Source organism: Pezoporus wallicus, unplaced genomic scaffold (genome assembly GCF_028554395.1).
Source record: "Pezoporus wallicus isolate ANWC-B61680 ecotype Strahan unplaced genomic scaffold, APGP_CSIRO_Pwel_v1 scaffold_11491, whole genome shotgun sequence".
NCBI classification, from domain to species: domain Eukaryota; kingdom Metazoa; phylum Chordata; class Aves; order Psittaciformes; family Psittacidae; genus Pezoporus; species Pezoporus wallicus.
In genome coordinates this window covers 2,324,120-2,345,485 of record NW_026642649.1, presented here as the reverse complement: position 1 = coordinate 2,345,485, position 21,366 = coordinate 2,324,120, and the positions used below count along the sequence as shown (strand labels likewise).

General features: G+C 42.9%; 1 protein-coding gene and 1 long non-coding RNA gene across 6 annotated transcripts; one reads left to right on the top strand and one right to left on the bottom strand.

The window, feature by feature from the left end:
• Nucleotides 1-1,164: 1,164 nt before the first annotated feature.
• NOD1 (nucleotide binding oligomerization domain containing 1) lies at nucleotides 1,165-20,002 on the top strand. Of its 4 annotated transcripts, XM_057431483.1 has the most exons (12): nucleotides 1,165-1,462; nucleotides 3,360-3,534; nucleotides 4,792-5,805; nucleotides 5,992-6,598; nucleotides 8,705-8,788; nucleotides 9,842-9,925; nucleotides 11,212-11,295; nucleotides 13,096-13,179; nucleotides 15,261-15,344; nucleotides 15,955-16,038; nucleotides 18,119-18,202; nucleotides 19,551-20,002. In XM_057431483.1, the coding sequence occupies exons 1-12, from the start codon at nucleotides 1,247-1,249 to the stop codon at nucleotides 19,621-19,623; spliced, it is 2,673 nt and encodes an 890-aa protein (XP_057287466.1). In that variant the 5' UTR covers nucleotides 1,165-1,246; the 3' UTR covers nucleotides 19,624-20,002. The 4 variants fall into 4 exon arrangements, 3 of the variants coding, with proteins under 3 accessions (XP_057287466.1, XP_057287464.1, XP_057287465.1); XM_057431481.1 differs by having other exon boundaries at nucleotides 4,792-6,598; XM_057431482.1 differs by lacking the exon at nucleotides 13,096-13,179 and having other exon boundaries at nucleotides 4,792-6,598.
• LOC130611087 (uncharacterized) lies at nucleotides 13,191-18,092 on the bottom strand. 2 transcript variants are annotated; one of them, XR_008975153.1, is made up of 3 exons: nucleotides 17,484-18,092; nucleotides 17,207-17,341; nucleotides 13,191-14,071 (listed from the first exon to the last, which is right to left on the bottom strand). It is a non-coding gene; the product is annotated as an uncharacterized LOC130611087 (long non-coding RNA). The 2 variants fall into 2 exon arrangements; XR_008975154.1 differs by lacking the exon at nucleotides 13,191-14,071 and adding an exon at nucleotides 16,033-16,153.
• Nucleotides 20,003-21,366: the final 1,364 nt, after the last annotated feature.

The window sequence follows — 21,366 nt, the reverse complement described above, 5'->3', positions numbered from 1 at the left end:
GCTGTTCAAGCTTAAGTGTTTGCACAGGCTTTAAATTGATATCTTCATTACAAGCTGCATTGGGTGGAGTCTCTTCCCTTTATGAAGATGGAGGCGCTTGGATGCCCAATCCAGTAGTGAATATGAATTGTGATGCCATCTTCCACATCTAGTTTATCACATGGGGAAACAGTCTGTGAATTCAGTTATTCTGTGCAGTTCCTGCTCAAGGAAAGGTCCATATTTTTGTGTGAATGGGATCTAGATGGGATCTTGCAGTCACCTGATTTCAGTTCTTTCAGTACCACAGTTATTTTTCAGATTCTGCAAAACTATTTTTAACTTTTATGGCTACTCACTTGAATTTGATAAGATTAACCAAACTAAACCCATGCAATTATATTTTCCCTGCTTTACATGTTGTCTGAACCAATAGGTTTAGAAGGTGTGAAGTGCTCTGTGCCCTAAATGGTACATTAACTCTGAAATCAGCAGCATCATTTTCACTGTTAGCATCATTTTACTCTTGGCCTTCACATCAGAAACATCTGATCAGTGGTTTTCCCACAGTCTCACTACCGCCTCTCAGACCTTCTGTCCTGAAGCTAAATGCTTTTTCCTAGTTCAGCTAAAACTGTGTCAAGATTTCACAAGGCCTCACTTACAGGGACAGATAACATATTGGCAACACTTTATACAGAGTCTGTTGTTGTAACGCAGAAAAAGCAAAGTGAATTGCTGGTAGAAATTAATCCCCCCTACCAAATTAATTGCTATGAAATACAATTTTATTCCATTTACTTCCGTGCCCAAATATATTTGGACAGATGGCCTCCTTTGCTATTGAAACATGCAAAGCTAATAAAAAATATTAAATTATGCACTAAGAACAGGCAGTTAATAAAGCAGATGCTAGTGGTGGTGTTTGAGGCAAGCTACAGTGAAGTGCTGGTACAGAAAGGATACTGCCTGCTGTAGATACTTTCTTTTCCAAAGCCTGGACAAATAAATGGAACTACCTGAGGAAGAAACCTCTCATTGAAGTTGACCGTGATATTACACAGAACTTACTAGTATTTTTTGATGGCAAATTGAAGGCTGTATCTTCATAGGAGAAGGTTGAAATTGAGGTTCTATGCAATTATTGTTTACAGGCTCGGTAACTTGAAGGGCAGATTGTGTTTCCCCGAAGTTAACTCCAAGGTGACTCCTCACTGCACATGGACAGTGATGAGGCTGGGTGGAGCAGCTTCTTGCTATCTCAACTATGGAAGGCCAACTTTGTGCTAACTTGGAGATTTCTGCGGAAAAACCTCAAGGAGCAAGTCCCCCATCCTTCATTGCTTTGCTGAAGGTATACAGAGAACTTCTGGTCAGTAGAATCCGAAACACGCAGTGTTTGATTGACAACTTGATTGAGAATGACTACTTCTCCACTGAAGATGCAGAGATTGTTGTCCAGTTTCCAACTCAAGCAGATAAGGTAATCTTTTTATTTCACCAGCCAGGGCAAACTTTTTCTTGCTTTCAATTTATCCCTGGGGTTTATGGGTTTATCTGGCAATTTCATGCCTAGTGTCTTTTCTAATCTTTGTTATATTGGAATTTCTTCATCCCATTTTTTCTGGACAGGGATTCCCAGCACATCTCTTTACAGCATGGTTGGCACTGCTTGTAATGCCCGCTGGCAGCTGTCGGAATGAGCAGGGTGATAACTGCTGTCCTGTCTCCACTAGCTGCAGCTTTGTCCTCTGATAAGTGATAAGATGTGGCCACGGTAGCTGTTAAGAGTACAGGTTGCTACATGCAGCTTCATTACTGTGCAGAGCATTGCAAGGATGCTATGGGACATCGTCCTGCTTTAGAGGAGGAGAGTTGGAAATATTTTAAAACTTAATGATTGTCCATGTGCACACCCTCCCTTCTCTTTAAAGACCTGTGTACATTGTGAATGCTTATATGGAAAACTGATACATGCTGGCACTTTTGGGTTCTTGATTTGTCTTTGGACATCAGCAGCAAAAATCATTTCCTTGTCTTTTGACAGGAGAAAATTATCACATGTGCACAGCTGCTCTTTGCATCATCACTTAAAACAAATCCCTAATTTCTTTCCCTGAAAAAGCAGTCATGCAGCTTCAGAGTAGTGTCACAGAGGCAGGCAAGCTATAAAACATTCAAAGAGCTTGGACTTCACTAACAGTGCAGATTTTCATGAAATAATCATTCTTGCTGGCAAGTTGAAATGGTGACACACTGCTCACTCTGTGTATAGGGTCAAAGCTGAATAAACGCATGCTGTATAATCATCTGCATTTCTTACTGTTCAGCATAATATGCAGAATTGTTGTAACAAAGCTGAGGGGGAGACCATGCATCAGGAGGCTAAGCAGAGAGAGCAGGCCACAGCAGTTAAAGTGAATTGGACTCTGGGGGAGCTTCTCTGGAAGGCATAAAAGTGCTTTTTAGAGCATACAAATTGGAAAAAAATACTGTGTTTATGCTGGGCTGCATGTTCCTCACCCTGCTTTAAGCTCACAAGAGACCACAGTCTCTCTAAACACTTCGTCTAGTTTAGAACTGGACATTCTTCATTATGAATGGATGAACTGAATTCTCCATTAATTTCTAGCAAGAGGATCCAGACATTCAAAATGGATCCCCATATGATTGCTGTGTCTTGCAGAGGGTTTTGTACTAGGGTTCCCCTGTCCTAGTTGCACAAACATCATGCTCTGCCTTGCCTTCAGAGGTAAGGCTTGGTCTTGAACTTCTCCAGCCACTGCCTCATAGCCATTAGTTTTGGTAAATGTCACAGGCAGCAAGTGCATTATACTGAGAGAGCCTGCAGAATTGAGCTGCTGTGTTAAAAGGAAGAGTTGTAGGTTTTGGGATCTGCATTAAGGTCCAGAGAGACATCTGCCTATCCTGCTCTGGATCTGGCTGGATCCTGAGGTAAGTCTAAATGTGACTGGAGTATTTAGAAACCAGAGGGTGAATTTAGGGCACTGGGAAACCACCCCTTTTTCATTTTAACCAGCACGGGATTTAAAATACAGTATCTAGTCAAGCTGAGGAAGTCCTTTGGGTCCCCTCTTGAGGAGCAGTATTTATTCATTTTGTTTCTGGTTAGCATATGATTTAGCTAAAAGTTCAGTCCTTAACTTGCAGAGCCAATTTTCTTGCAACATCCAAGTACAAATAGCAAGTGAGGTTTGTGGTGGTTCAACTTTAGAGCTAGATTTTGAATTCACATTTTTGAAGCACCCGTTTGGATTTTGGTCCCCTGTTCCAGTCCAGCAAGGATCCTAAAGTAATCTACAAGTGTAACTGTGATAAAATGTTATGTATCAACACTCTTTCATGTTGTGTTTCTTCAGGTTCGCAAGATTCTAGACCTGGTTCAAAGCAAGGGAGAAGAAGTTTCAGAATATTTCATCTGTGTCCTGCAGAAAGTCACTGATGCTTACTATGAACTTCAGCCTTGGCTGGATGAAATAGGTTACGAGCCTTCGGAGAGTATTTGTAGTAAACCTGTGGTAAATACAGATCCAGGTAAGGCCATGCATCTATACTCCTTCCCTTAGAACTATCTTGCTATGTAGGAAGCTCTAACCAGGTGACATGAGAGTGGGAAAGTCTAGGCAGGCACAGCCAGTGCCTGCTGTACTTGCTGGCAGTGGTAACCAGATGATTAAAAGGCACACTGTATAACACAACAGTCACATTGATACATTACATCCTGCTTTGCTGAACTCAAATTCTTTCTGCATTTGTTTGTAGATATGTAGCATAACGGTATAACCATCGTGTGCCAGCTGTAGTACTTCCTGGGCCTCTGCTACAATTTATTAGCAACACTGTGGTATTTTGGCAGTGGAATAGCCAGTATTTCAGGATGAGGACAGTCAAGCAATGAGGCAGGTTGCCCAGAGAGGCTGTGCAGTTTCCATACTTAGATGTTTTCAAGAGCCAACTTGATAAAGCCCAGAGTAACCTCATCTGTTCTCATAAATAACCCTGCTCTAAGCAGGAAATAGGACTGGAGACCTTCTGAAGTCCCCTCCAATCTGAATTATTCTATGATCCTAAATAAATTATACCAAAAGTCAGAATTAAAGTATTGCAGAAATAAATGTTTTCAGAGGTTTTTTCATACTATATAAAGAACTGCTTTGCCCCATCTGAAGCAAAGTTTTGGTTGCAGTAAGAACACAAACCAATGTGTAAAAAAAAAAAAGATCTTTTGAAATGCTTGGCACCTGTTTTCTAAAATGCATGCCTTCTATTTACAGTAATAAAAATTAACAAACAACTTAGGAAAGAATAACCACCTCCTTGATAGAGCTCTCAGGTAGAATATGAATATAGTGAGAAGACAGATGCCAAAACTAAACAGTGACCAAAAAACTTTTGCAGAGAGTAAAACAGCCTTTAACAAAGTGTCAGGGTCTTGGCTTTGAGTCTCAACTGAAAGGTGGCAGCCCCTTAGACCAATGCAGTGTCAACATTTAGTGGGAGCTGTCCCTGCCCATGGCAGGGGGGTTGGAACTAGTTGATCCTAAGGTCTTTCCCACCCTAACTATTCTATGATTCTATGAATATTAGCTTTCAGGAAATGGTGGCTCACACATTACCTTTCGGTAGCACCTGACTTTCCCAACATAGTGATAATGGCAGCACAAATAGAAGTCATCTGCCAAAGAACCTATTTTACATTAGAATTACATTTGCTTATTACACCTCTCAGTTCCCAAAGAGGTGGCTCATTGTATACATAGTCTTTTTAATAATAGTTCACTGTCTTTTTAGTTAGCAGGTATTGCCAGAAACTCAGATATGAACTGGGACGGGACTCCAAGTTTGTCATGTCGTATGCTCAGAGGGAAGAGATGCTATTGGAAGAAATCTACTCCAACAGTATTATGGAGCTGGTCAGTTTTACCAATGAGAGTCTAGGCAAAGTGTATCAATTAGAAGCCCTTTTTGATGACACAGTTGGTCTAATTAATGAAGATGGAGAGACTATTTATGTCTTTGGTGATGCAGGAATTGGAAAGTCCATCTTGCTGCAAAAGATACAAAGCCTTTGGGCCAGAAAAGAATTGGACATAGGGGCCAAATTTTTCTTCCGTTTCCGATGCAGGATGTTTAGTTGCTTTAAGGAAGATGAAGCCATGTGTTTGAAAGACCTACTCTTCAAATATAATTGCTACCCAGACCAGGATCCCGCAGAGGTGTTCCATCACATCTTGCAATTCCCTCATACAGTTCTTTTCACATTTGATGGCTTTGATGAGATATATTCCAATTTTGATCTGAGTAGCATGCCCGAGATGTGTTCGCCCACTGAAGCCGTCCACCCCCTGGTGCTGCTGGTAAGCCTTCTCAGAGGAAAGCTGCTTAAGGGATCCAAGAAAATTCTTACAGCGAGGACAGGAACTGAAATCCAGAGAAACATCATTAGAAAGAAAGTGTTGCTTCGTGGTTTCTCCAGCAATAACCTGAAGGACTACACTGCTATGTTTTTCAAGGATGAGGGGCAGCGAACACTGGTATTGAACCAGCTGGAAGCTAACCCCAATCTCTGCAGTTTGTGTACAGTGCCTTTATTTTGTTGGATTATTTTTAAATGCTATGAACACTTCCATTCCATGTTTGACAGCCACCACGAGCTTCCAGACTGTTCCATTACGTTGACAGATGTATTTTTGCTCATGGTTGAAGTCCATCTGAACCGGTCTGTGAAAACAAGTTTGCTGAAGAACAACACCAGGAGCCAAGCAGAGGTGTTCAAATCACGAAAGGAAACTCTTCTGGCTTTGGGTAAAATGGCATACAAAGGGATGGAGAACTCTTTCTTTATCTTTGAACAGGAGGAGGTCTCATCAGTGAACATCTCTGAAGGAGATTTGCAATTGGGCTTTCTCAGGACAGTTAAAGGTTACAGTGGCTGTGACGATCAGTTCACTTATGAGTTCTTGCACTTAACCCTTCAGTGTTTTTTCACAGCTTTGTTCCTGGTTATTGAAGAGAAAGTGAGTGCCAAGGAGTTACTTCGGTTTTTCAATGAGTGTTCCTCCACTGAGACTGTCCAGCCTACTTGCCTTCCTATTCCTTGGCTGAAGAAACAACTAGCAGGGGAGGATCCTTTCCGAAATAATGAACACTTTCATTTTACCAACCTGTTTCTTTGTGGCCTGCTTTCTAGATCCAAGCAGAAGCTCTTCAGACATTTAGTTTTGCCTGCAGTCATTAAGAGGAAGAGAAAGGTACTCATCACATACTTTGGGGAGAGCATGAAATCCCACCTGAAAGGCCTCACTCGGTCCAGGCTTCCAGAGTACAATCAGATCCAGGTCCAACCCAACTTTGTTTGGATGCTGAGGTGCCTCTACGAGACTCAGAGCGAGAAAGTGGGGAAGTTGGCTGCCAAACGCATGCGCGCCAATTACATCAAGCTCACGTACTGCAATGCCTACTCTGCTGACTGCAGTGCTATTTCCTTTGTCGTGCATCACTTTCAAAAGCGCCTGGCTCTGGATCTGGACAACAACAACATCAATGACTATGGAGTGAAACAGCTGCTGCCTTGTTTCAGCAAGCTTGCAGTGATCAGGTGGGAGTTCGTGCAAGCAGGTCTTTGCTTACCCTTGGTTTGTTACACAAGCTGCTGGGCTGGCTGGAGGAATTGATCTCAAAAGTGGAGAAGGATGAGGATTCTTACTGCTCCTGGAAATGAAAGTTTCATATTTTCTGTACTCTTTGTTGAGCCAGTCACAGGAGCAGGGACAAGCTGTGAATTTGGAAACCCAAATGGAAAGGGTGATAAGAAGTCCTTAGAAGCCAGGACTGTTTAAACCTGTAGGTTCAGTTAGCTCCGCCTCAAATTGTCTTTTCTCAAAAGAGGATTTTTATGGGAGAAAGTGAGTAAGGGAAAAGAAAGGAAACAGAAGTGCTTCCTCCATTACTTCAAGATGGCTGAGCCTGTCTCTGTCCTTGCTTATACGGGGTAAGAGAGGATCTGCTGCTCACAATAATCCTTGATCAAAAGCTCTGAATTTCTTGCTTTTACATCTTTCCAAGATGTCTGGCTTTCACAGAATAAAAGCTAACATGTAGTACTCCATGAAGGATGTAGCTGATGTCTTTAGGTGTGGTGTTTCCCTGAGGTGCTGTGGAGAGAGGACATGGCTGGTGGTCACAGAGAACTAACTCCAGCTCTAACATCACAGGCAACATTGTTCCACCTGTAGTCCTTTGAGGTTGTGCCATGTAGTTATACCTTATTTGTCCGAAGGTTTAGGTGCAGAGGAGCAGGAACTTCAAATATATCTTTTTTTTTTTTTAAAGCTCCTTCAGCCTCATGAGTTTGTTGGGGGGGGGGGGAGAGGATTGTTTGGTTTTTTGCTTGTTTGCTTTTATAAATGGATTTATTCTTCATGGTTGGCTGTGCTCTGCCGTGTTTTCTCTAGGACTAAATCAGAACAAGTGACACTTTTTCTAGTTAGTTGCAAATCAACTGACCTCCCAAGAGAAAGCAGTAAAGAAACCTGGTGGAAAACGCTGAAGTATGTAAGACAAACATAGAGGAAAATGAAAGACTTTCATTCTTTGTCCCTATCATATGATCATGCCCATACACATTGTGATATTAACACCATCCCCAGCACCAAACCAGTCTGTTAGGCTGCCTTTTTGTTTTTATGGCTCTTCTCATGTTAGGACTGTGATTTCTAATGAGGAATTTCTTCAAATCAGGAAATGTTTCTAACAGCTTAACCATCCCTTTCAAAGGAGCAGACTGTTCTGGTCTGTAGAAATCGGCCCTGATTTCTCCTGTGTGCTAGTGCATTCTAAAGCAACTAAGTTACTAACTAGCAATAGTCAGGGAGGCTTTTGGTAATAAGGGACTCTCAGCTGTCAATGTTCAACTTCTGAGTTTGTGTAGAAGCTAAAGCTGGTCAGAATGTTTTTGCAGGGACAGCTTTACCCAGAAAAATGTGATTCATCACAATTTGAATGCTTCCTGGCAGCCTGCCCATTTAGGCAAGGTGAAAAAGCTTGAGAAGCTAAAACCAAACCAACGCCACATAAACAAGAAGGAAAAAAAAAAAACCAACCCACCAAAAAATAAACCTGTGAAAAGAAGTACTTTTATTCTGTGAATGACTGACATTGATTTGTTTCATGCCTAGTTGGTACAGTAAAATTAGAAACATCTAGGATACCCATGGGATTGCAGTTCTATTTCCTGGCCAGGACTTTTCACAGCCTTTATTCAGTGAAGCCTGAATGTGTGGTGACTTCCAAGGTGCCTGGCTTTCACTAGGTACTCAGAGAGAAGGTTGCAGGAAGAGTAGTTAGGAAAGCTTGGTTTTGGTAGGGTATCAAGCAGAATTTCTTCCTTGCAATCACAGTTAAGTGTGGGAGGAGGATGAGGTGTTTGTTTCTGGTTTCTGACTTACTCCATTTTATTGTTTTCAGCTCTGGACAGCTTCCAGAGCATTACCTTGGAGATTTGGGGCTTTTTGTTTTCTATTGGTTTTGAAGTGAGCTGTATGAAACTGAGCTCACGTTTCCCTTAATGGCTTTTAATATGTGGCATAAGGGCCTGTTAAAGTATCGAAGACCTCTATGTGTAGACGTATTCATTAACTCATGGGTGATGAACACTTGTAATCTGTATCAATTCAAACTTTCTTTTTTGTTCCTTTCATTCCAGGCTCAGTGTAAATCAGGTCACAGATCATGGAGTAAGGATCTTGTATGAAGAACTCTCCAAGTACCAAATTGTGTCTTTCTTGGGGTATGTACCCCAAAACACTAGATACTGATACTAGAAAATAGAAGTGGCATGCTGACAGTACTGACACTGCAAAGGTGGGGTGGAAGCCACAGTTACCTCCTCATTTGCTGAACACACGCAAAGCAGCATTTTGTGTCAGAAATGACTCAGCTGCCTTCCTTAACAGTTCACTGGGAAAAGGCCCGCAGCTTCCTCTCCCATTGCACTGCACCACAGGGTGGCCTTCCACTGACAGCAAGCCCTTCTGTAACACGCTGCAGACCACTGTCAGGTTACTGAACTGTGTGGGCATGCTAGTTTTATGCCTGAAGCCTTATGCTAGCTGTGGAGGGGGGAGAGACAGAGCACGAGCAAGAGTGTGAGCTTCATAGCTAGAGCCTTCTGTTTGCACTGCTGTAAACTGATTATTTCACCTGTGCAAAGCAGATGATACAGCTTGGTAGAGACTAGTATCAGAAACATACAGTTTAAAGGCATAATGTTCATGGCACCAATTTCTTTAACCTTAATTTGTTCTTAATCAAGTTGAAGCTGGAAGGCATGTTAACTCTGACTCCCTGCTTCTTGGTTAAGGAGCTACATAAAAATGACTTTTTGAAAAGTAAATATGAATAGGAAGAACTGCCTTTTTCCTCCAGTGCCCTAATGTAAGTACATCTGCTGAGGTATCTGATCTTCAGTAATATTTGTGAGGGGATTTTGTGACTTTTAAAAGACCAAAAATACATTCTTCTGCTGTTTTCTCTTCTGGCAATATTATTTCTGTACTAACACAGAAATAGAGGGAAGCTTTGTTTGCTTGGAAAGGCCATTTATTAAAAAAATTATATAATATCTATTTTCCCATCATTTGGAGTCTGGTCTCTTTGTATTTTATATCTAGCCCTTCACAATATTAATTGTATATAAAAATAGAAATACAAGTCACTGTGAATGTGTACGAAGGCATACAAAAGAGATAGATGGTATGGGTTCTTATAGAGCATTCAGGTTGTAAATATTAAAGTAACAGTAGGAATAATCTATTTTTACCAATGTGATCTTTTCCTTAAGCTTATACAACAATCAGATCACTGATGTTGGAGCCAAATACGTTGCAAAACTAATCGAGGAGTGTTCAAGCCTTGAATACGTGAAGTATGTTGGATTTTCTTTTTCCTTTCTTTTTCTACAGTATCTTAATTAATGCAACTTGAAACAGGAGGGAGAGTGGAAAAAGGGCAAAAATTGTGATTCAAATAACATAACTTGGATTGAAGTTGTATCTGCTTTCACAGTCGTCTGGCAGTGAGTGGTAGCAAGTGAAACGCTGCTCACTGCAAGGGAGTTGGACCAGATGACCTTTGAAAGTCCCAACCCAAACTATTCTATGATTCTATAATTCTATAATTGAAAGTCTGTACTAGAATATAGTAACAAGCAGAAAGAGAGTATGAGACCTGTTCTTTACCTAAATTCAGTCTGAGCACCTGAGTGAGGCCAGTGGTGCATGAATCTTACTGCCCTTTGCAGTAGGCGAATTCACTTGGATTTAGTACCAAGCTGCTTTATATCTTGCCTTTTATGAGCCATTGGAGTCAGGCTGTGCTGGTATCATACTTCAACTCTGGAATTCCCCGAATTCACTTGGTGAGTTGTTCCATTTAATTCCTGGAACTTCCCCAGGTAAGAGTATCTGGCCATGCACAGCACTAGTTTGACATAAAGGTCAATATGATCATTAACCAGTGGTGTAATTGTGACCATAGCAGAAAGCAGAGGTAACTACAGCAATGTCAGCTGTAGTTGGTATGAATGTAGAAACCAGGAGCCAGGGACTCTTGGGTTGTGGTCCAGTTCTGAAACCCCCCAGTAGCCACACCTTTTCCATTTGAAATATTTGCAGAGTTTTGAAACCAAACAGCACTTTGGTTCTTTCCCTGCTTTGACACAGTGCTTTGCTTATTTCATCTACCTTTCACAAGAAAGCCTTTTGGAAGATGGTTATTTTCAGGGTGCATAGTTACCCCAGAGATACAGGTACCCTGTTCCCTATAGCATCATGAAACACGCTGCATGTAATTCATGTACTCTGTAGCAACTGCTGATATTATGAACTGTATTAAAAACTAGGCAGGGGTCCTTGTCTTGAGGATTGGTTCCTAAAGCTCATTTCTGACATACTGAGCACCAAATGCAAGAGTCTACTGTAATACTTCTAGTTTGGAGGGCTGACATGCAATGTAAAAGACAGCATAAAATTATGTATGTTAATCAAAGGTTAAATGACTGCAGTATTTTTTTGCTCTAGGTTGACCTTTGATAACTGCAGCTAGCCTCGAGAATTAATCAGCATTAAATACTTGTATTGCTTTCTGAGGTGGTGTTCTAATAACTGTACAGTTGTAAGTGATGTACCTCATCAATTCATGTCTTTTGTGCAGAATAGGAGCAAACAAGATAACCAGTGAAGGAGGGAAGTGCCTTGCCCAGGCCATCCAGAAGAGCAAGACAATGTTTGAAATTGGGTAAGTTCAGTGCTAAGGAGCAGAGCTCAGGGCTTGATCTTAGCAATGCATCTGCAGGATTCCTTCTTTTAGTCTTGCCTTCTCTCCTGCTATTCCCTATTCCTTCCCCCCAAGTGGTGGCATTAGAACAAACCAGTGCAGAAGTATAGGCATGTTTTCACTCAGAGGGAGAAGGAGAGCTGCTTCATTGTTCTCCAGTTCACATAATGTTTGGTTTGGGTTTTGTTTTGTCCCTGCTCTGACAGAAACTTAAAGGAGGGACAAACTAGCAAGAGGAGAGTATGTAAAGATAGCCGCTTTCCTTATGGCAGCACAGCTTTTCTAGAGATACTTGGTCATTTTGAAGTCTGGGTGGTATTGTGACTATTGATAACGTACCTTGTTATGGAGTGTCAGTGTTACAGTTGTCAAACTCAAATGTACTCAAATAAACCTTTAGTCCCTGACCACTTCCCTCAGGAGTGGTGCTAGACTTTAGGATTTAATTTATATTTTAATCTATCCCCCCTGCCCCTGGCAACTCAGTTTCTCCTTCCACCCAACAGGAGAACATTTCTTTCGGAATCAAACACTTGAATACATGGAATTAAAACCTTTTTGGCCATTGTGAATGTCACAGAAACACCTGAAATAGGAAAATCAGATTTGAACAGTCAGATTTTTGGCTTTTAGTTTTGTTGTTCTACAGCATTTCACAAATACAGTCACCAGCAGGCACACTGCCATTATCATATAGCTAGGTCTGCTGTGCTGTATGTGCTGTAATTTCAGTGAAGGACTCCTGTTTTCTCCTGTGGAGGAAATGATCTCTCCAAATAGATTTAGGATGGCTTGGACAGTAATGTTTAAACAGATATATTCAGCATTTACGTAACAAACTGTCAAGGACAAGGAAATTCTGGGGAACTTACTGGAAGTGGATTTGTTTAGATACCACACAGCTAAATTGATTTGATAAGAGCTGCCAACTAATTACCCATCAAGCTGAGTGTGGCTCTGAGTCATCAAGCCATGATCCCTGGAAAAAAACCCCTCATTACCTCAGCAGAGGCCCTTTCAAACCTCATAATATAGGGTGAATTTTCAAAGTGGCTGGTCTGCACAGAAAAGGTTTTACCAGATACTGCTATTAGATGTTGACCAGATCCCTGCAGCTTTTACCACATTACCTTCCATTAACTCTTTGTGTTACCAAGGATTGTTTTGCCATTGGAAATACTATTCCTTACAGATGCATGGAAGAGCCCAGGGTCATACTGTCCCCGTGAGATTTTGATTACCCCTTTTCTCTTGGCCACTGCTGAGAGAGGAGATACCATTTGGGTATAACACTGAAGGAACTGTGACCATTTTGCCAGACTATTCTAAAGGAGGAGGGAAGCTTGAGAGGGGGAAGAAACACTGAGCAGGACAATGGTAGGATTTAGAACTTGGTCTGTTTCTCACGGCAGCTCACTGTAGAGGACCACAAGACTCCTTTACCCCATAACGATGCAGGGCTGCAGAGGGTTTGCCCAATGCAGCAAGGTGATCCCAAAAGCACTTCTCCTGCAGGAGGCTGTCTCCTAGAGCTGCTTCTGTGCTGTAGCCTTAGGGTACTGATGAGTCAGCAGAGGCTGCTGGTGTGTTGTGCAGGGAGTGGAACATGTTTGGCTCAGCCAGGAGGTACCTTCCAGGTTTCTCACAAGCCTGAAAGACTGTGAAGTAATCAGGGGGTAGGGGAGTGAAAAGGGGAGAATGCAATGCCATGGGGCACTAGGGCAGCACACCTCGTATCTCATGGTTTCCTCTCTTCACCAGGATGTGGGGTAATCAAGTTGGAGACGAAGGAGCAAAAGCATTTGCAGAGGCCCTGAGGAACCACCCTAGGTTAACAAACATAAGGTAAAGCACCAGCAGAGCCGGGCAGCTCGTTGTAGTGCCGGTTGTCCCATCGTGCTTTGAACCAATGATTCTTCCCACCAAGTGTTAGCTTGGAACGCCATCTGGTATTGCAGCCTTCTTTGTGTAACCAACAGGCTCCTGGTGGAAGTAAGAGGCCAGATTGAATCAAAAAGCCCTGTGAAGCCATTAAGTTAAGAATATTGCAGGGCTGGCATCCTTTCTTCTGTTTGCACCTCCTCCCCTTGTGCTGCACAGAGTTGCTGGCATTTGGGAAAGCACATGGTCAGTGGGTGCCATTTTGATCTGGGAGCATTAGCAGAAGGATACACCAGCTGTCACAGAATCAGGATCCCAGTGAGCTCAATGCTAACAGCTTCTGTTGTGAAGGTGTAACAGTACTTTCACCAAAGTAATTTTTAGGAGGTATTGGCTAAGGGACTGGGGCATTCTTAAATTCAGTATCATCAGGCTCATTATTACTGCAGTCATGCTAAGACCCCCCACATTCAGTGCTGATGAGATGTAGTTCTTACTGGAGTTCAGTGATTCATCTCAAACCAACCTTCTGGAAGCCATGGGTGAAGCTGGTAGCACGGCAGTGTGAAACAGCCCATCCCCTGCCAGACTTTCAAGTGCTGGCTAGGGATTTAAAGATGCATATTGTAGCATCTGCTGCTGTTTCAGAGTCCATCCACACAGCTGGTTCATGGTGGTCGTTTCAGTTTGTGTCCCAGTTCCACTGGCCTCCACTGTGACGGAGCAGACAAGCCTCTTTGGTTTCCCCACAAGGTGGCACATGGCACTAGTTTCTTGGGGAGTTCGGGATCTCTGGAGATTTTATTGCTGCCTCTTCAGATACAGGGATTCTGGAGCTGGTGCCTTGTCTTCCTTTCTGTGAGTGGAGAGTCGGGCTTAAAAAATTAAAAGCTGAACAGGTGCAGTGCCCTAGATCTATTTAAATGTAAAAGCTCTCTGAAATAGCCATCTTCCCATAATGGCACAATCCATCCAGACACATCAGACTTGAAAGGAAACATTTTGAACCTGCACCAGAGCTGAGTGATTCTCAGATGGAAACAAATCTGCTGACAAATGTGTTTGCAAGAATAAGGAGGGGTAACTGTGCTGTTAGACCTAGGTTTTGCTGGCACCTGTGCAGGGTGAATCCTCTGCTCTGCAGTGTACTTGCTCTTGGGTTCATTTCTTATCTTCCAGTGGCTGACCTTGCTTCATGACTTGAATTAACAGCACCAGTGGTAGCATTATGAGAGGATTAAGGGAAGATAGTCCCTACTACATCAGTTTACTTCAGCATATTTGTCATTTTTAGGCTCAGTCGTGATGGACTGAGAATATCTAATTTCAGCTGAAGCTAGGAGGGACTTGTGCTAACATATATTTGTGCCATTGCCCTACTTGATGTCCCTTTTCACCTTTTTTTGAGATGTTGCATTATTTTCAGGTTCTGCCCTGGCTTTCGAGGGGGGAAATGCTTTTTGAACTCTCAGAGCCTGGAGCATAATTTTAACTGGATGATTTTGCCAGTGTCTACTCAAAGAATGAAGGGCAGAGTAAGAAATACTTGTGGTTTGTAATGGAAAGCATGCATTTACAAGCTCATCTCTCCCTGCACAACAGAAGGGGTTGTGTTTGGAAGAATAATGAGATATTCAGGTGTCTGAAGGACTTAAAGGACAATACGCCCAGTTCATATCAGGACTTGGGATGACAAATCCACGTAAAAACCCATGTACTGCTAAGCACAAGTCTTTGTCCTTGTTAAAAGCCTTTACTCTCAAAACCACTGGGTGCAGCTCTGCTCTCAGTCCCAAGAGTACAACTTGCTGACAGCAAGCCTTACGGCCTGCATGACAGACCTGCGCTCAGGCTGCAGGCTGTGAACTGTTCTCACTTGTGAAAGTCATGAGGACTTGCTGGTTCAGAAAGTATGTGGGCCTTTGAAACACCCAGATGCTGAACTGTACAGCTGGGAAATAGATCATCCAGGATATGCACTAGTATTTGGTAGTGGAAGGGCCAAGTGATGCCGTTTCTTACACACTTGTATCTTTACTTCCCAGTCTTGCGTTCAATGGCATCACGACAGAAGGAGGCAAAAGCATTGCTGAAGCTATGCAACACAACAACTCCGTGAAAATCTTCTGGTAACTGGCAGTGTGGTCTGCTTCTCCTCCTCTTCTTTCTCCATAGAAAGATGCAGCCTAATTTATTTCCTTCAGTCCCATTGCCTCCTCCTACTCTCCCTACCTCCTCCTCTCCCTCCCCTCATCTGCTATGCTTTCACTACCAGCAAGCTGTAAGATGTATCCCTTTGGAAGAACGGGGACATGAGTAATGGATCAGCAGTGCCCGTCCTGTAGCCCACATCCCAATGTCCCAGTGTCACACGTCACTCTGCTCCCTCCATCTTGCTTTCCCCATCTTCTCTCACTTCTATCATATGAAGTCAGGTTTTGCACCTCTTCAGTGTGGTCTCTACCCCTCTGCATTTTTCCACTACACCTCATTCACCTTTTAGCCACTAGAACATCATTAGGACATTGCTCTAAGAAATAAAGACCTGATACTCCTGTTTCTTTTACCTCCAGGGCTTCTCTTCAGTATCTCTTTGTGTCCAGACTTTAGAAATTGCTCAGGGCAAGAACACCACACCCCCTCTTTGGCTGTCTAAAGCTAAGTCAGAGACAAGCTGGTAAGACAGGGGGCTGAAAAATAATGATAACATCCTAAGTGAACATTTTCTCTCCCCTTTAGGTTGACTAAAAATGAGTTGGATGATGAGGCAGCAATGAGTTTTGCAGAGATGCTGAAGGTCAACAAGAAACTGGTGCATTTGTGGTGAGTTACATTCCACAGAAGCACAGGCTCTTTGGCAGTCACTGCATTAAAGCTTCACCTTCCAAATCTATGTAGGTCACAGTAAGCTTTCTGTGCATGGTCTGGATGCAGGTGACTGGTTGTAGACAGTTATAATGGAAAGTTAATAAAGCTGCTGTCTGGCGTTTTGAACCTGCTTTCACACAGGCACAGGCTGAAGCTGTTTATGTGTCCTGGTAACTTTCAAACTACTGATGGATTTCATCTTTCCTTTGGGGAACACCACTGGCCTCAAACACAAAAGTTTCATAAAAAACCCCAAACAAAACCCAAAACAAAAAAGAAAACCCAAAGCAAGAACCAAGCAGACAGCTAGAATAGAATCACCTTATTATGATTCTTACTATTTATCATCATACTATGTAAGTAGCAAGCTCAACTCTTACTCTTCAACTATGACAGACACTTCAATACATGCCCCATTTGCTTGATGTTGCTTCAAGGGCTAGCACTTTCACTCATGCAAGACACTCGTCTATTAGAAGTCCTCAGGGATCCTTCCAAGCAATCCCCAAGAGACTAGTTAAACTTCTAAGAAAACACAGCATTAGCTGCTCTAATACAGAGGTTCACAAGAATTTGTCCATGGATGGAGTTGGGCACATGTGGGCTTTGAAACAAATGGCCATCCATTCATTCCAAGTGATGAAGAGAACATCATAAACGGGAGTCCCTTTACAAGCCATACAGACTTTGCTAACTCCACTCTAGCAATCCCTGTATTAAATCTCACTCTCACCTCTTAGGAAGCCTGATGGTTGTCAGAGGTGCCAAGTGCTTGTAGCCTCTTCTGAAACCAGTAGAAGCTCTGCTGCCCATCACCCTGAAAACAGAAAGGGGTGGGGAGGACTTGATTTGTTTGTGCAGAGCTGCAGGTACATTTCACTGAGCAATTTGGTTTGAATTCATATTAAAACCTTTCCCATCCAAAGCAGGCCTAGTAACCTTAGGTACGTGCTTTTACCAGGGCTTGGGGTTTCTGCCAGTAGGCAAATTTATATCCTGATTTGTTGGTTATACCAGTGGGTACCTCCAGAAGGTAGTGACCCATAGAGACAGTTGGACTTGAGGCACAATTAAAGGTGACTGGAAGCATCTACTGGATCCCTTTGCGTTTTGATTGATTTACCAGATGTAGACAGTCCTTTAATGGGAATGCCTCCCTGCTTCCTTCCTTCTCTCCTCCATTAAGAGATTGTTCAATTCATTCCAATTTTCCTGAATCCCATGGGATTCATGCAGCCAGTCACGTGGAGAGGAATAGCTACAGGGCACACACCATGGCAGTCTGAAAGGTGAGTATTGACTCAGGCTAGGGCGTTGAGTATTTTTATACTCATGCAGATGAGAGAGCTTTGTTAATTTTTAGCTAGGGGATGGTCTGCAGTCTGCAGTGTAAGAGTTACCTACTGCTCCCATCAGCTGTGCTACTTGAGTCTTGTATCATTTTTGTCCCTCAGCTCAGATGAGACGTATGTTGTAGCTGCTGAGGTGGCTTCTCTGGGACTTGCACCTACTCTCACCAGTCAAATTCAGTGCCTCATTTTTTTCGGAGGTCTTGCTGGTCTGATAACCAAGACAAGAGGATTTGGCAACCTGCAGATCATAACTGCTAAATCACTGTGCGTACACAGGTTCTGTACCCAGAACTGTCTGTACATCACTTATGTCTCACAGCACTCTTAATAAGAAACCAGCGCTAAGAGGTTTGTGTGTCTCAGAGAGTCCAAATATCACAGTCCTATACCAGCAGTAAAAGGTGCTTAGCAGAAATTTGTCAGCTATGTAATTAAGCTCAGTATTTCTGGAATGCAACCATAAGCAAGATTAAAAGGAAAAGACTAATACCCTGAGCTCTGTTTCTGGAAGTGCACGTGGGGTGTTCGACCAACACTGTGTGCAATCCTCACAGGCAGGAATCACACCCGTTGTGGTGTGGCAAACAGGCAGCTGTGCTCCCTGACGTCAAGCTGAGTGTAGGTTGTGCACGTGCTGTAAACTAGTCTGTGTGTTAGTTTGACATGAAGTGCTTTCCTTTTAGGCTTATCCAGAACCGGATTACAGCCAAAGGGGTGAAGTGCCTCAGTGAAGCTCTCAAGGAGAACACAGCTATTAAAGAAGTCTGGTAAAGATCCCTTCCTCAAAGGCTCACTTTGTAAACTCTCCCTTTAAAACACTTCTGGCATTGCTTCTTTCCAGCCTAAAAAATTCAGAGCAAGTTTATGTGAGGCAGGGGTTGTAGTTCCCGCTGTGGTTTCAGACAGGTAAAAAGCCTCTGTCACTGAAACACTTCCCTGTGTGTTACGAATGCCATGCAGTTTTGTGAGTTCACATCTGTCTGTACCACTGATGCACCGAATGTGTGTGTGTGTTTGCAGAATCTGGGCCTGAATTCACAGACCAAGTCCTGCTTGTTCTGATTCATTTTTAAACTCTGGACCACGTTCATGCTTTTCAGGAGCTAAATCCCAACAAGCAGGAGACGGTTCTGTTTAATTGGCATTACAAACGTGCTTCATGGAATTTGTGCGTGGATTTCCTTTGGGCAGTGCTCCAAGCACGCTCAAAGTGCTAAGCTACAAGAAGATTAACTTTTCGTAACATTTGCTTGTAGATTAGGTGGGCATCACAGAGTCACGCATGTGCACTGTCAGGCACAAAGCCAAATCCCACATTCCTGCCCTCACCTCGGGCAGCTCAGAAGTCAGTAAGAGAGTGCTGGGTTTAGCACCACTGCTGTATTATTGAACATGAAATTTATTTTTAAAGATATATATTTGTTTTAGGGAAAGGACACTGAATTCTTGCTTAGGAAGATGATGACTCAGTATCTGACTAGTGGGGTCCCTGAGGATGTGGAAGAGATTCTTTTTTCAGAGGCCACTGTCAGCTTTCGTCTACAGAAGAGGCATCAAGTTCCACCTGAATTGTTCTGAACCTTCAGACTGCAATCTGCCTCTTGATTCTTGCCTGAATTTTCAGAGGTGTTCATTAACCCCAAGAATTCCCTCAGTCTAAATGGCTTAATAGATCCCAGCTCTTACCCAGGCTGCTCCATTCCAGGGGTGTAAATGTCAGCGTAGATTAACTTTGTGACACCAGACTTGAAGATTTTGCCTTAAATCTTTCCACATTATTAATGCCCAAGTACTTAAGAGTTTTCTTCCCATGTTGTTATGGAAGACACAAGATGCTCTGAAGACTCTTTCAGTTTCTTTAAACTAGCTCACTGCATGGTAAGAACCTTAGTCAGCTATCTGCTGCTTGCTGAAGTGCAAACAGCTGAGTATCCGAGGCCAGTTCCCAGCTGTGTGCCCAGGAGAAGCAGGCAGCTCATCTGGCCTTGCAAAGCTGCAATCTCTGCTCCAAAGCCTTGAAAATATATATATATATATAAAATGGGCATAAAAATGGAAATAGATGGGCAATGGTCACTACCTTACTCTCACATCCCTTTTATTTTTCCCCTCCAGTCTGAATGGGAACCTCATAAGCCAAGAAGAGGCCAAAGCTTTTGAAGATGAAGAACGGATCATTTGCTTTTGAATGAGGACTTCCCCATGTCGACAAGCTTTGCGTTACGAAGGTTACTCCTGCACCTGGGCTGTAGGGTTTATAAAGGCATAAATCTGCAGTGCTCATGGCAGGAGAGAGATACACGATAAGCTGCCTTTTTATGAATGTGCTGCACTCCCTCAGCTCCATCCTTTACCCTGCCTGTTATTCTTCATCCTTTTGGTGAGTGGGAAGCTGCTTGGGTAAATAATTAATGTCTGTATGGTGCTTTGAAGGTGAAATGCAAAGTGTTACCAGACCAAATCCACTGGCAGGTGTATGGATTTTGGTAACTGAGGTTTAGATTTATTCTGTACGCTGATGTATATATTCCCTAACTTATTTATACAGATAAATATATACACATGTATGTATGCAAAAAAGGGTGCAAGATGCACAAACTCCATGAGCTCACAGTATTATCTGCTGCATAACTGAACAGCTTTACTGGAAACAGAATCCACCTATAATGGTTGAATGGTATCAATGTTTTTTCAACATGAATACCTGCTCCTGCCTAGAGATTAGGCCTGTATTTCCCCACTGACCTCAGGCAACATGGTAGACACTGCTTATTTTGGGGGAAGAAATTGATACATCAGGCTCAGATTACTTTCGGTAGTCTTCTCTGTACTGAAGCTAATGCATTTTCTTCTATACAACCAGAAGTCCTTATTGCCATCGCTGTAAAACATAAACTTGGCAGTAAAACACTTGCTGAATGCTTCCTGAGGACTGCCTAGAAACTGCTACCTCCTGTTTTCCACAGTGTTTGTTCTGGGGAGGGGGTCTGGAGGCAAATTAATTAGCAGGCTGTTCATTGCCTTGGCTCGGGGCCTAGACACCATGCTGGTGGGCAATACACCAATGTTAAGTTGCCTAGCTTCAGTGGGGAGAAAGGATGATTGAAAATCAGTTGTGTCAAATAGAAATCCCTTCTCTTAGCAACATGGAAGCACAGAGAAGGAGCAAGATCTGCTTGGGAAGCCTTTATTCTGTGCTTGAATGGATGGAAAATGCAAGGCAAAGGACAGGTAGCAATGATAAGGACCAGCAAGAAAACATTATCCCCCCCCAAAATAATTAGTGTTTAGGGAGCATAACTTTAGATGCTCTTAAAAGAAACCAGTTTGCAAAGGAGTTACCATTGTTACCACCCCCAAAACTTTGAGAAGCAGTTCTCCAGTTGCTGACTAACTCACAAAACCTTGGCAGGTGGGAAGAAGAATCTCCAGTTAAAATGCCACACCAAAGAGCCCTCACCTTCCCATCTGCCCCATAAACATCAATAAAGGCTTGCTTTGCGGGTCAGAGTTCCTCCAGTTCCTACATGGCAGCAGGCCCTTCCCAGTCCCTGGTTCTCTTCCTTCAGCTCCATAACACATTTTAAACTATTCATAAAGCTTTCCAGAAAAGCTGCAGTTCACAGGAAACCAGCTCACTGCCCATCACTTTCCAGTGCCTCTTCCTCCCTGTCCATGGGATCAGCACTGATATTTCACAGGGAGACAAATGAGGCTCTTAGACCACGCCAGAGGACACTCAGCTAACCTGAACCATTTCTGCACCTGGGCCATTTGCCTACTGAAACAAAAGGGCGTATGGTTACAGATGAGCTGGATTCCAGCTGCTCACACATCTGCCAAAGCAAGGCCTTTACAGCAGCTCTAACTAACCAGACACCCATGACACAAAACGTTGTTCCTGTTCTACCAGGCTGCCTTTACAGAGGGA